This window comes from Rana temporaria, chromosome 3, assembly GCF_905171775.1.
Source record: "Rana temporaria chromosome 3, aRanTem1.1, whole genome shotgun sequence".
NCBI lineage: Eukaryota > Metazoa > Chordata > Amphibia > Anura > Ranidae > Rana > Rana temporaria.
The window spans coordinates 66,480,982-66,494,201 of NC_053491.1; the positions used below are offsets into that span (position 1 = coordinate 66,480,982).

The following is a 13,220-nucleotide window of genomic DNA, read 5'->3' on the forward strand; positions in this document are numbered from 1 at the left end:
CCTTTCTGTTATTTGGAGGTTAAATATTTTTTCCTCTAGACGTAAAGAGTGCCCCCTAGGCCCAGATTCTTAAAGGACTTACGACGGCGCAATGCCATGTACGCCGTCGTAAGTCCTAATCCGACCCGTCGTACCTATGCGTCTGATTCTTAGAATCAGTTACGCATAGATATCCAGTGGATCCGACAGGCGTAAGTCTCTTACGCCGTCGGATCTTAAGTGCATTTTTTTTTGGACCGCTAGGTGGCGCTTCCGTTGAAATCCGCGTCGAGTATGCAAATTAGCTAGATACGCGAATTCCCGAACGTACGCGCGGCCGACGCAGTAAAGTTACGACATTTACGTTAGGCTTTTCCCGGTGTAAAGTTGCCCCTGCTATATGAGGCGCAGCCAATGTTGAGTATGGCCGTCGTTACCGCGTCAAAATTTTTAAAAGTTACGTTGTTTGCGCAAGTCATCCGTGAATGGGGCTGGACGTCATTTACGTTCAGGTCGAAACCAATGATGTCCTTGCAACGTCATTTGGAGCAATGCACAATGGGATATTTTACGGACGGCGCATGCGCAGTTCGTTCGGCGTGGGGATGCGCTTCATTTAAATGATACACGCCCCCTACCCGCCGAATTTGAATTCCACCGGGTGATTTACGCTACGCCGCCGCAACTTTACAGGCAAGTGCTTTGTGAATTAAGCACTTGTCTGAAAAACTTACGGCGGCGTAACGTAAATCAGATACGTTACGCCGCCGCAGGGATACGCCCAGTGTACAAGAATCTGGGCCCTTGTCTTCTGTGATGACCTTAAGCCGGCCATAGACGGTTTGAATCTCGAACAATGTATGGGCAAGCTGAATGTACCCGAACAGCCTGCCGGATTTTACATCTCCCAGCCATGAGACCACATTGGCTCTGCAGGAGGGATTCCCCCAGCAAAGGAAAGAAAATCACTCCATCTATGGCCGGCCTTAAAGTGATTACCTCTACACCAAGTTCACCATTTGGACCACTTATGTATTTATACATGTTGATCATAGTGAGTGATGGCAGAGACCGTACCCGGCGTATAAGACGACCCCCGACTTTGGATGCATTTTTTTGCATCCAGAAAGTCGTCTTATACGCTGGAAAATACGGTACTTTCATGTGTATCTCCTAAAGAAGCAAGGTCTTCATCGCGAAACGCGTTGAGAATGCCAGGACAGATTTTTCACATAGATGGATTGCGCAGGTTCCATGTCAAAGTTTCCTTTGAACTATATTTAGTATTAAATATGTACTTTTTAAATACCAATTTAAGTATTATGTGTTGTTTTTAAATGTATGTCAATAAATATTTTTCTTACATTTTTTCAACCTTTGCTCACTTTGGAAACCACAGCTTGGCATTGCATGCTAATATTAAAGCGGTGCTAAAGCCTGCTTGGTAATTTTTACCTACAGGTTGGCCTATAATAGCGGCTGAAAACACCCATGATTTTACCTTGCTCATGGTGCATTAGGTCACTATAGGAATAGTGAGTTTATTCAATGATTTTTCTAAATTTTTGGTACCATATATACTCGAGTATAAGCCGAGTTTTTCAGCACATTTTTTTGTGCTGAAAATGCCCCCCCTCGGCTTATACTCGAGACACCTTTTTGCGCCTGATCTCCCGGATTTTGGGGACCCGGTACCAGCCGGCCGTAGGTGCCCTGGAAATGTAGCCCCACTCTTCCTCTACAAGTGTGCAAAGTTTGTTGTTCAGGGGACCTACGGCTGGGGAGCACCGATTTTTCAAGGCCGGGAACCCCTTCTATAGACTCCTATGTTAAAAATGGTAATTTTCTCCAGTGAGTTTGGGGACCCGGTACTGGGCGGTCATAGGTCCCCTGGACCCAGAACTTGAAAAACATGTAGCTCCAGTTGTCCTCTACAAGTGTACAAAGTTTGTCTGGGGGACCTGCGGCTGGGGAGCACTGATTTTTCAAAGCCGGGCACCCCTTCCATAGACTCCCATGTTAAACGTCAGTCGAGGCATGGGCACCGTGAGGCATGGGTACAGTGAGGCATCCCGATGGACACCCTAGGCTTATACTTTTAGTGGTAAAATTAGGTGCCTCGGCTTATATTTAGGTCAGCTTATACTCGAATATACGGTATATCACATTTGCATGTATATACCACCATCAGCGCAGCACATTTATTACAATTTTTTGTCATTCATTCGTGTGAGGAACACACATTAGGCGATTGCAGCAGCTGGCCCTTTAACACGTGGTTTTATTTTATTATTACATTGTCTGGCAGCGCACAGATTTTTTTTCTATATACAACACCACATAAGTTTGAATGTGGTAGAAAACTGGAACAACCAGAGAAAACTCATGCAAGCAATAATCTGCATATTGTGCTCCCGGACACTTGTTTATTATATAAGTGTACAAGCCTTTGCCATCAAGAGCAAAATCATATTTCCTTTTAGTTAAATAGTCAAACCATTCATCGGACAGGTAGAGTCACATACTGATGGTACATATTTTTGCCTAGTAGCCAAAAAAATAAAAAATGACTGTGTGTGAGGCCGTCTAAAGCCTCCAGACTTGCAATATTTACCAAGCAGAACATCATATGCTGAATCATTAGCAAGGCTGTCAGAAACAAACCAGGGATGTGTTCATACAGAATATCAGACAAGCCCAAGGGTGCAGCTAAAGAGGTCTGGCAGCAAACTAATAACTACAAAACACAATTATTTGAAGGATCTTTCATGGATTTTGAGAGTAAACTAGTTAAAAGGAAAATATATAGTATGTGTTCTTCTATTTCTTATGCAGACACTGCTTCAATGGTATGAGGCGAACCCGGTTATTATGAAGGGCACTTTCAGTCTGGATCCAGACCAAACCAAAATGTAGGTCAGTGGGTGGGAGGATGTAAACGGACGTACGTTTGACTACATCTGCTTATATAATTTTTTGTTTTTCTGGATGTATATGGATGTCTGTTTTTAGGCAAGAAACATATATTGGTTCATTTACTAACACTGAAGAGGGCAAAATCTGGTGCAGCTCTACATAGAGATCAATTACCTTGCAGGTTTTTTTTGTCAAAGCTTAAAGCGGATTTCCACCCAAAAAAAATGAACTTCCGCTTTTCGAAAGCCCCCCCCCCCCCCCCCTCCGGTGTCACATTTGGAGGGGAGAGCAGATACCTGTGTAATACAGGAATTTTGCTCCCACTTCCTGGCATAGATACCCGAGTCCCCCGCGGGTATCTACGACACTTCTGTCGCCTTCTCCGCCCCCCGGTGTCTTCTGGGAGACACACAGGTCCCAGAAGACAGCAGGGACCAGCGAGTCGCGCATGCACAGTAGGGAACCAGGAAGTGAAGCCACAAGGCATCACTTCCTGATTTCCTTACCGAAGATGACAATTGGCGAACCTCCACTTTAATTGAACTAGCTGAAGTTAGAAGTGGATTGACTCCCATGCACAGCTGCACCAGATTTTGCACTCTTAGGCCCGGATTCAGAGAGATCGGCGCATCTTTAGAGAGGCAAGCTGAGTATTCACAAAGCACTTGCTCCCATATTTACGTTGGCGTAACGTAAATGGGCCGGCGTAAGCCCGCGTAATTCAAAGTAGCAAGGCAGTGGGCGTGTTGTATTATAATGAAGCGTGACCCCATGTAAATGCATGGCCGAACGAACGGCGCATGCGCGCGCATGCTCAGAATCACGTCGAATTTACTCCCTAAGATACGCCGGCTCCATTCTTCCGACGTGAACGTAACCTACGCCCAGCCTCATTCACGCACAACTTACGTAAACAACGTAAAATACTATGCTTTTCCCGCGCCCATACCTAAACATGACTTACGCCTGCTTTATGAGGGATAAACTTACGCCGGACGTACGCCTTGCGTAAACGGCGTAGCTTACTGCGACAGGCGCAAGTACGTCTGTGAATCGGCGTATCTAGCTCATTTACATATTCAACGCGTAAATCAACGGAAGCGCCCCTAGCGGCCAGCGTTAATATGCACCCAAGATACGATGGCGTAGGAGACTTACGTCAGTTGTATCTTGAGAAAAAATTAAGGCGTATCCGATTTCCTGAATAAGCGTATAGATACGACGGCGCACATTTGGACTTACGACGGCGTATCTGGAGATACGTCGTCGTAAGTCCTTTCTGAATCCAGTCCTTAGTTTTTACTAAATCAACCTAATTTTTATGTTTATACTTTTTCCACCTATTACTATTTTTACAATAACTGAAAAAAATGAAAGAAAAAAAAAACAGACATGAAAAAAACTGATGCAAAAATGGATGAAAACTGAAGATGGATTAGCAAATTGACGTAAAACCATGTAATCAGAATCAGTATTTGCCCAGGTTCACACTGACAGCGGGATTGGAATTGTGCGAGTTCAGCTGAACTTGCACAGTATTTATCCCGCATGTCAGTTCCGACTTCGGGGGGCAATTTCAGAGACATCTGTGCGGGTTGCTGCACAGATGTCTATACAAATTGCACCCTAGAGTCGCCAAAAGCAGTACTACTTTTGGGAATTGGTGCAGCGCCGCAAAGTCGGTGTCGCACCAATCCAGATGGTACCATTGCCAGCAATAGCCGCCAATTTGGCATGCGATTTGACATGTCCAATCGCTACAATGTGAACCTAGGCTAAATAATTTTTTTTCTTGGAACACAACTTGACTGAACTGAACACATCTATGTGAAAGGACCTTAAAACTTATTTTTTTTTATGAATATGCATCTGTTGTCAGCACGATTTTCATAATAAAACACTATTTTAATGAAGTTAAAATGTATCTTACAAAAGATTCAGCTCGATGTATTGTATGGCATTGCTGCATAACAGATTTTTTTTTTTCTTAATACCAAAATATAATACCATTAAAATACAATTAGGAATTTTACAGTTAAAATTGGAAAGTATAAAAAATACTAAAGTATCTGGAAAAATATCAGATTAGGATGCAAAATTCAATCTGTCAATGATGCGGCCCATGGGATAACATTATCTAGTGAGATGAAGGATTTGGTGAAAACCAACTTTTCACTTTATATAAGGTCGGGTGTGGTGGGGAGGGAATCTAAATGCAAGTTGAGGGTCTTTCTAAAAAACAAAACAAAGAGGAAAGTACGGAATGGTTATATAAGTTTTTCACTCACTCACTCATACCATCCATCATATAGCATCTCTACAGCTAGGTCTGTAAAGAATCTGATAAAAAAACACTGAACTCTTTTGTATTCATGTATAACGGCACTCTTTCCTCCAATAAATAAAAGGAGTAGGCATTACCAGAGCAAGCCGATCAAAAAGCCAGTACAGAATCTCAAGAACCTTGCCTTTTACACAGATTAAAGAGATTACCTGACAGCCACCAGTAAGGTGTCATAAGAAACATGGCTGATGACAAAAACAGCATTGGATAGAATTGTTAAATCTTCTTACAGGCCAAAAGACAAATCCAACCAACCAGTCTACTTTTTCCCCAGTTTTTGGCATCTTGTGCCTTGTGATTTATTGAACTCCTCACGTCTTACAAATGTGTTTGAATTCTACAGCAATTTTTGGGGAAGAAAAATACTGATTCGATATTCCACAGATTCATCAGAATATGTTACTGGTATCCCAGTCAACTACATGTACAACTGGGCTACACAAGTATACAGTGGTGGCTGGTGCTCCATCTGTCGGGCGGGGGGGGGGGGGGGGCAATCAAACCTGAGACATCTACCCCCAGCCCCCCCCCCCCAGTCGCTCCAGATCTCCACCACCCCTGGTCGCCAATTGATTGACACTTACCCCATCAAGGTCGTGGCTGCAGCTTCCCACCTCTATATGCTTCGTGTCCCGGCGGTCGCTGCTTCTCCTCCAGCCCAATCAGGTCTTAGGACTCCTAGCCAAATCGGGTCTCAGGATCTGCTTCCTGATTGGATGGGAGGATTACAGGAAGACATTAGCAAATATTAATTCGCTAATGTCACACAACTGGATGGGCTCAGGGGGCAGTGCTCTGCGTCCTGAGTCCACCCTTTTTTGAAGCCAGAGTCTCAGGCTCCAATCATGTGCTTTAAAAAAAAAACACACATTGAAATCCATGCATCCAGTGCCCTGCACGTAGATTAGGGGCCGGGCGCATGGATTAGAGGGACGGCACCCCTGCACCCCTCATGGACAGGCCACCACTGCAAGTACAGATGATTGCCTAATTGCACTATATACTGTACATAATGCATAGTTGCTTACTATAATGAATACTTATGATTGAGAATATCTACTACAACAATTCAAAGAATGAACTTGAAAAGTAACTTATGCCAAGCTCAAGATAAGAGTCTAAACCTTCACAAACCGCGGGACAAAAAATTTGAAGTGAAAGGGCCATGCCCAGGAAATATGAAAGAATCAATGCGGCTACACACAAGATGAACTGTAACACTTTAGCACAAGATGAATGATTGTGTTTTTAACATACTGGACATCTGTTGAACTGAGAAAACGATCACTAGAAGGGTATAACTGTAGACATCTATATCCTTGAGCAATGTCTGAGCCAAGTGCATTGTGTCTGTGTATGAGGACAAGTACATTCTTGTACACAATTCCAGCTAACAATAATTTTGAGGACTGTCTGCGTGAGCCATGAGACTGTATACATGGTGCTGCATAGTAGCAAATACATCAAACTACTGGGGACCCTTTTACCCTGACATACTACTGGCTAAACCTCAGTGTTGAATGGATAAACAGGGCATGCAATTGTTTCTACTGTATTGGGCTTCAAGGGAAGAGAAAGAGAGATATTAAAAAAAAAAAAAAAAGTAATGCCAAATTAAAGTATCAACCATTGCACACCCTGTTTCAAGGTCAGATGCTGCCAGCTACAGGGCACAGCAAATCACCAATCACAAAAAATCTTGTAAGGCATGTTTTTGCTTCATTTATCATACAAAGTTGGATCCTAAAATGTTTTGGACAGGAGAAACCAAAAGGTTTCTGGTATAGGAAATGTATAGTTTATAGGCAAGGTACCCGTCTGTCTTCAACACCTTTGGTCACTAACTTTGGACCTGGAAAGTCATTGATGTCACAACACCCAATCTGTGTACATCACTGACTCTTCATGATGAAGTCATTGCCTTAGTATCTCAGCCAGAAACTATTATTTAAAAGAGGGGGGCGGCAATGGTAGTCCCCGTGGTTCTTCAATTTAGGTTCCCTATTATGTTTACAAATTATGTCTAATTGTACCAATGTGCATAAGGTGCCATTTTAGAGGACACAAAAACAATTTGGTAGTACAAAAAGAGAACCACCACTGAAAGGACTAGTTCATCAAGCAGCAACAAAACATTCAGCCAATTCGCCATTGTTTAATATAGGACTAACTACCAAGCTGGGTTTCACAGTCCATTAATATTAAAGATACATGAAATTTATAAAGATATTTTTGAATTTAAACATAGTACAGGAAAATATATACAAATTCAATCTATCAGTTCAATCCCTTTGGGGCTAGCTCACATGACAATTGTATACTTTAAGGCTCCATTCACATCTAGGCAGACAAATTTGCAGCGTTTTGTCCTGCGAATTGCGGCGGCAAATAGCGGCGTTTTGTACCGCGATTTGCGGCGACAAAACGCCGTGATTGTCCCCCTAGATGTGCCCCTCTATGGAGATGGTTCCCGAACGCCAAAAGCCGCCTGAAAAAAAGGTCCGGGACCTTTTTTCAGGCGGCAGGCGTTCGGCGTGGAGATGTGAACCATCTCCATAGAGGGCAATGTCTTTTCATCCCTCTGGCGGCAGCGGCGTCGCACTACAGGCGACAAAACGTCTAGATGTGAATGGGGACTAAAACAGTACAGCACTGTATATGTGTGCTGCGGTATGTTGCTATCCAATGGTAAGTGCACCTCATCGTATATATACAGTTCAGTGCAGCACGCATTCAAATGTACTGTTTGTTGTGGTGCACTGCATTTTTAAAAATCGTGAAGGACCAATTTTTTTTCATAAAAAATTTGTGGGATTCATAATGCAACTCATCTAAACACTGGCAAACGTGTTTTAAAAATGTAGAGCATTGTGGTGTGAATTGGCCATTAAGGCTAAACTCTAGGTATGATTTTTATTGCACTGGTCTAGCTTGTGCATATCTCAAACCTGAGCGATTGCGGTGGAAGATGCAAATCAATGTAATCGTTGGCACGTCTTCAGTAATTGCAGCAATCTTCTGGATCCTACACCAAGTGGCTTCAGTTCTGCATAGTGACCACAGGCATTTTCAAACTGAAAGGGGTGGAAATTGCAACCTCACCAGTCCACCTCAATCTGAGAACACTTTGCATTCATTAGACTGCAAGCCTTTTGAATCGTGGGCAGATTTGACAAATAGCAGAACGCACATTTGAGATGCCATTTATTTTAATTGCACCTAAAATCTTGGTGCGGTTCTGCCGCGATTGTTGTGCGATAAGTCGCTCTGTAATCGCGGAAACCCGAATCGCGTGAAGCATGTTGCCCAAATGTAGCTCTTGAACTTTTTTTGGGCAACATGCTTCCCGCGGTGCGGGCTGCTACGATTGCAGGGCAATTTAATCATGGCAGAACCGCACCGCAATTTTAGGTGCCATTTAAATGAATGGCATCTCAAATGTGCATTCGGCGATTTGTCATTTACACCTTGCCGCTTGGAAATCACAGGGCAGGATCACAGAAAATCTGCCCACGATCCTAAATGCCACGGTGTGAATGCAGTCTTAAATAAAATACAAGGTATTCTGTGACTGGCGGCAGCGCTGGGCGACCGACCCCCTGTAGTAACTATGCAGAAGGGAAGCAACTTGGCACAGGACCTGGAAAATTGTTGCTATTGTAATGCCGACTACGATGACTCCTAGCTTTCATAGCGACATATGCAATCATTAAAACAACGGAAAGGGTTTTGGCTTTAGAAACACTGTAAATTCACCAACCAATGGCTAGGTCATTTATTTGAGGACAATATACAAAATAAAATATTACAATGCATTAGGACATAACACACCTGGCCATTTGTTTATATGCTTCTTCTGCCACTGCAAAAATATGGGGGTCCATATCCCCCATGTTCTGCCCACTGTACGCATTGATGATATCGGCGCCATAGATGGGTAACTGTTCATAAGGGTTTATCGCTACAAGAACTATGCCTGAAAGAAAAAAAAACATGTGATGAGAAAATCACAAGTCATTTATGATATTAGAGGTTTCAGACTCCTGCTCCAGGGAAAACATTTATGGTTACATTTATTAAAGTATAAAAGTCTCTAGTGAAAGACACAAATGATTCGGAAGCTTCCATGAGCCAAGTTAATCACTTGACAGTATTCGTGAGATCTGCATAAACAGTCACGTGGATTCACAGAAGGAAATACTGTTCATAATTTACAAAGCCTTTTCAACATGTAGAATCTCAAGACAACGTCAGATCTTGCCCACAATGCGTGGATCATAGAAAGGTCCAGACAAACAGAGAGAGTCACATGTTTTATAACTTATGTAAACACACATATGATTTCCTGTTAAAAGCATGAAAGAGGCGCTTTTTTATATTTCCTTTAATTATATTTTTTATTTAGTCTATTTTTCATGTTAACACAAGAAGCCAAATTCATCAGTTTCTTCAGTTATCCAGTTAGCGCTTCTACAATGAAAACGTCAAAGGGGTTGATTCTCTAAAGCTGGAGAGTGCAACATCTGGAGCAGCTCTACATAGAAACCAATCAGCTTCCAGTTTTTTGGGAAAACGAAATGAACAAGCTGAAGTTAGAAGCGGATTGGCTACCATGCACAGCTGCACCAAATTGTGCACTCTCCAGTTGTTTTAGTTAGTATATCAATCCCAAAAAGTCTATTGTAGTTAGCCCTTTTTCAAATTCAAAAGCAAACATTTTAGCAAGATGCACTAGGTGATAAAATCAATGGCAGGCGAATAGGACAGTATACACCAGCGCGTTCGTGTTGTGTCCACAATTTAAGGGCTTGGCACTTTCTCTAGGCTTTGTTGCAACCTCCTGACACCATTGAATTCAATTGCAATGGACCAAAAAGCACCTGATAAAGTCAAGTGATCTGTGACGCAACGCGTCAAGAGGAGCCAGGTGACATCACTTCGGGTCGCGGCCGAGACCAGAAGTCTTTGATCTATGTGAGGTTGAACACTGCGTTTTCATATGCAAGTTTTCTACTGCTCAATTAACTACTTTTATTTAATTACTACACTATGGAGATTTTTTTTTATTATATGTGAACTTTTGAATAGAGGAGTGTGGAGGATATTATCTACAGTAGAGTTTCCTTTCCAACAAATCGAATATACCTTTTCTGGTTGGATGCTCCAAGGAAAGACGTCTGCTGTGTTGCCCATCAAAGACAGGGCTTTTTTTCAGCTGGAACTTGGTGGAACACAGTTCTACCACCTCTGGTTCAAGCCTTCTGCTCCCTGCTCACCACTGTCGCTTGTAAACACAGAAGTCCGGCTTTGGTGTTTACCAGTGATAGCTTATCTCCCAACGGCTCCCACAGATCTGATGTCCTGAGTAGCTCTTACTGAGAGCAGGATGGGAACAAGGGAGATGCAGGTGTCCAGGGTGCATTGTGGATGCCGACACCCCCACTAGATGATCTTCCTGCAAGTGAGAGTGGAGTCACCTACATTGTGCGGGGTGGTACTAGAGCCGGCTGGGTGCTTTAGTTAATACAGCAACAAAAAGTAAGATATGTGGAAGATGGTGGAGCTTTTAAGGGGAGGGAATAGGTGAAGTGGAGAAGGAATCACATGCAGAGGTCAGTGTTGAAGAGGAGTGAAAGTAAGATGTGGATGGGAGATGCAAAGGTAAGCAGCTGTGAAAGAAGGCTGAACTCTGTGCTTTGTGTGTAATGCACCCCTAAACTCTGCTCTCTGTATGCAGCTCAACCCCTGAACTCTGCACCATGTACATTGCACACCCCCAAACTCTGCATGTAGTGCATCTCTAAACTCTGTACTATGTACCAAGAGCACCCCGGAACTCTGCACGTAGTGCACCCCTGGGGGGTTTTAGGGAGTTGTGGTGGAGTTTGTGCACCTATTTTCTGAGAGAAAAAGCCCTGATCAGGGATATTTAACAACAGAGGCGTTACTGGACCTGCAGGGGTCTCAACTTAAGGTGAGAGGCTGGGGCACATACTGCGGCGATCTACGCCATGTCCGGCCCCTCCAAAGTCCCCCCGCTGTCTTCTGGGAGACACACAGGTCCCAGAAGACAGCAGGGACCAGTACAGCGCGACTCACCCATGCGCAGTAGGGAACCAGGCTGTGAAGGCTTCACTTCCCAGTTCCCTTACTGAAGATGCCGGCGCCTACACCTGGGAGCCGAGGGACAGATCGGCTTTGGGTGAGGACATTGCGGGCGCCCTTGACAGGTAAGTGTCCTAATATTAAAAGTCAGCAGCTACAGTATTTTTTTGGGCAGAACTAAGTGTAAAGCTAGGTATACATGTTTTTGTGTTGTCCCCAGAAAACGAAGAGAGAGAAAATCTTCCAATGGGGACACTAGTTCTGGTGACCTGGGTGTCCCCAGAACTTCCTTAATTTGCAAGGGTTTCCTCTCACTTCCTGTTTTTGCTATGGGGACAGGAAGTAAAGGTAAATCTCTGGAATGAGACACAGATGGCAAAAACACAAATTTGAAAGGGGTTAGTTATAATCCTCCCTAACGCTATCCAAAATGAAGAAAAAATATATTTTGTTGTCTATAGTCCTACTTTAAAGCTGAGTACGAGGTATGACCGTTGTTTTCAGATGAAGTCGCTGTTTGATTATTCAGATAGCTGAGGGTGCCAGCAGTGGAACGAGAGAAAATCAAACTTTGTATGTTGGCCTTTAGTCTGTAAATCGCAACCCACACATCAAACACACCTTTCTCCATTCCCATGACAATCACGTGTCACCACACTCTCCATACATCAGCAGTCAGGGAGAGGTTAGAGGTGGAGATGAGGCTTAGCCACTGATTAATGACTAAAAGGTGAAATCTGCATTTAGTTGCAGTGTTATTTTAGACTGCTCAAGCAGTGAATTTCAAAGTCCCTACTGTCTTTATTCTGGGCATACACCTGTAGAATTTAATTTGAAAAGCTTTTGCTTACAAAACTTTAGTTCCATTTTCTATCGTTTCTTGGGGTAAAATCAACATTCAGTCAATTGTAAAGGTAAAAATTTATATAAAACAAAGAAAATATCTATTACTTTATCTGCTCTGTGCAACAGAATTGCGCAGAGCGGCCACAAATCTCCTCTTCTCGGATCCTCCGCCGGGACTCCTGGTGCCTTCCTCTCCATCCAATGGCTCCAGGTGCCCCAGCAAAGCCATTGAAACACGGAAGTGAGGGGAGAGAGGAGGTACAGACATTGACAGCGCTGGATCGAATGAGGGCTCAGGTAAGTAAAAGGGGGGGGGGGTGAGGGGGGTGCATTCACTGACATCTGGTACTCCCCTATGCTTGGGGGGCCGTCACTTGGCATCCTTATGTCCAGTGCAAAGCGTTGTGCCCTGCACTGTACTTGATGACATCAGAGGACCTGCAACAGCTAAAGTTCACCGGAGAAGAGGCCGCAGGCACCGGTCTTACAGCTTGAACAGAGGCTGTGAAAGTATGGATCGGGCAGGTGCTTTTTTCGATACCCGAGACATAAATGCGCATTAAAACCTTGGTGTGTGGGGGCACACTCAATGCCAGGGAGCATTCTTGTTTTCTGTGGAATTCAGCTTAAAAGTTTTCAATTTTTCCCCCCTCCTGTCACTCTACAATGAGTTCGAAAATTATTGCCGAGAGGGGGTAATAGAATGTGTAATCAAAGCTGTTATAATTAAATATACAAAGATAATGTTTAGTTTGGTGATGGGAACTCTTTCCTAGGAATTTGTGGTATAACTTTTCAGAATCTGGAGAAATCCTAGGTTCCTCTGACTCATGTGAGAGTCATCTTTTCTCCTCTGCAGAGTCACAGATGATGACAGGATCAGATTGTACAGCCAATATTACAGTATGTCTGTTCAAAGAAATGACTGAGGTGGGGCAGGGTACACATTTTATACATTCTATATTATGAAAATAAAGCCTTAAAAATGCAACACACACACACACACACACACACACACATATATATATAT

General features: G+C 43.4%; 1 protein-coding gene across 13 annotated transcripts in view; it reads right to left on the minus strand.

Annotated features, from left to right (window-relative positions):
• Positions 1 to 13,220, minus strand: part of MYO5A (myosin VA) — a 241,964-nt gene that overhangs the window by 138,310 nt on the left and 90,434 nt on the right. For all 13 annotated transcript variants that reach the window (XM_040342698.1, XM_040342697.1, XM_040342696.1 and 10 more), the window contains exon 4: positions 9,071 to 9,215. In XM_040342698.1, the coding sequence (XP_040198632.1) occupies positions 9,071 to 9,215 (145 nt within the window). The remainder of the gene's footprint in view (positions 1 to 9,070; positions 9,216 to 13,220) is intronic.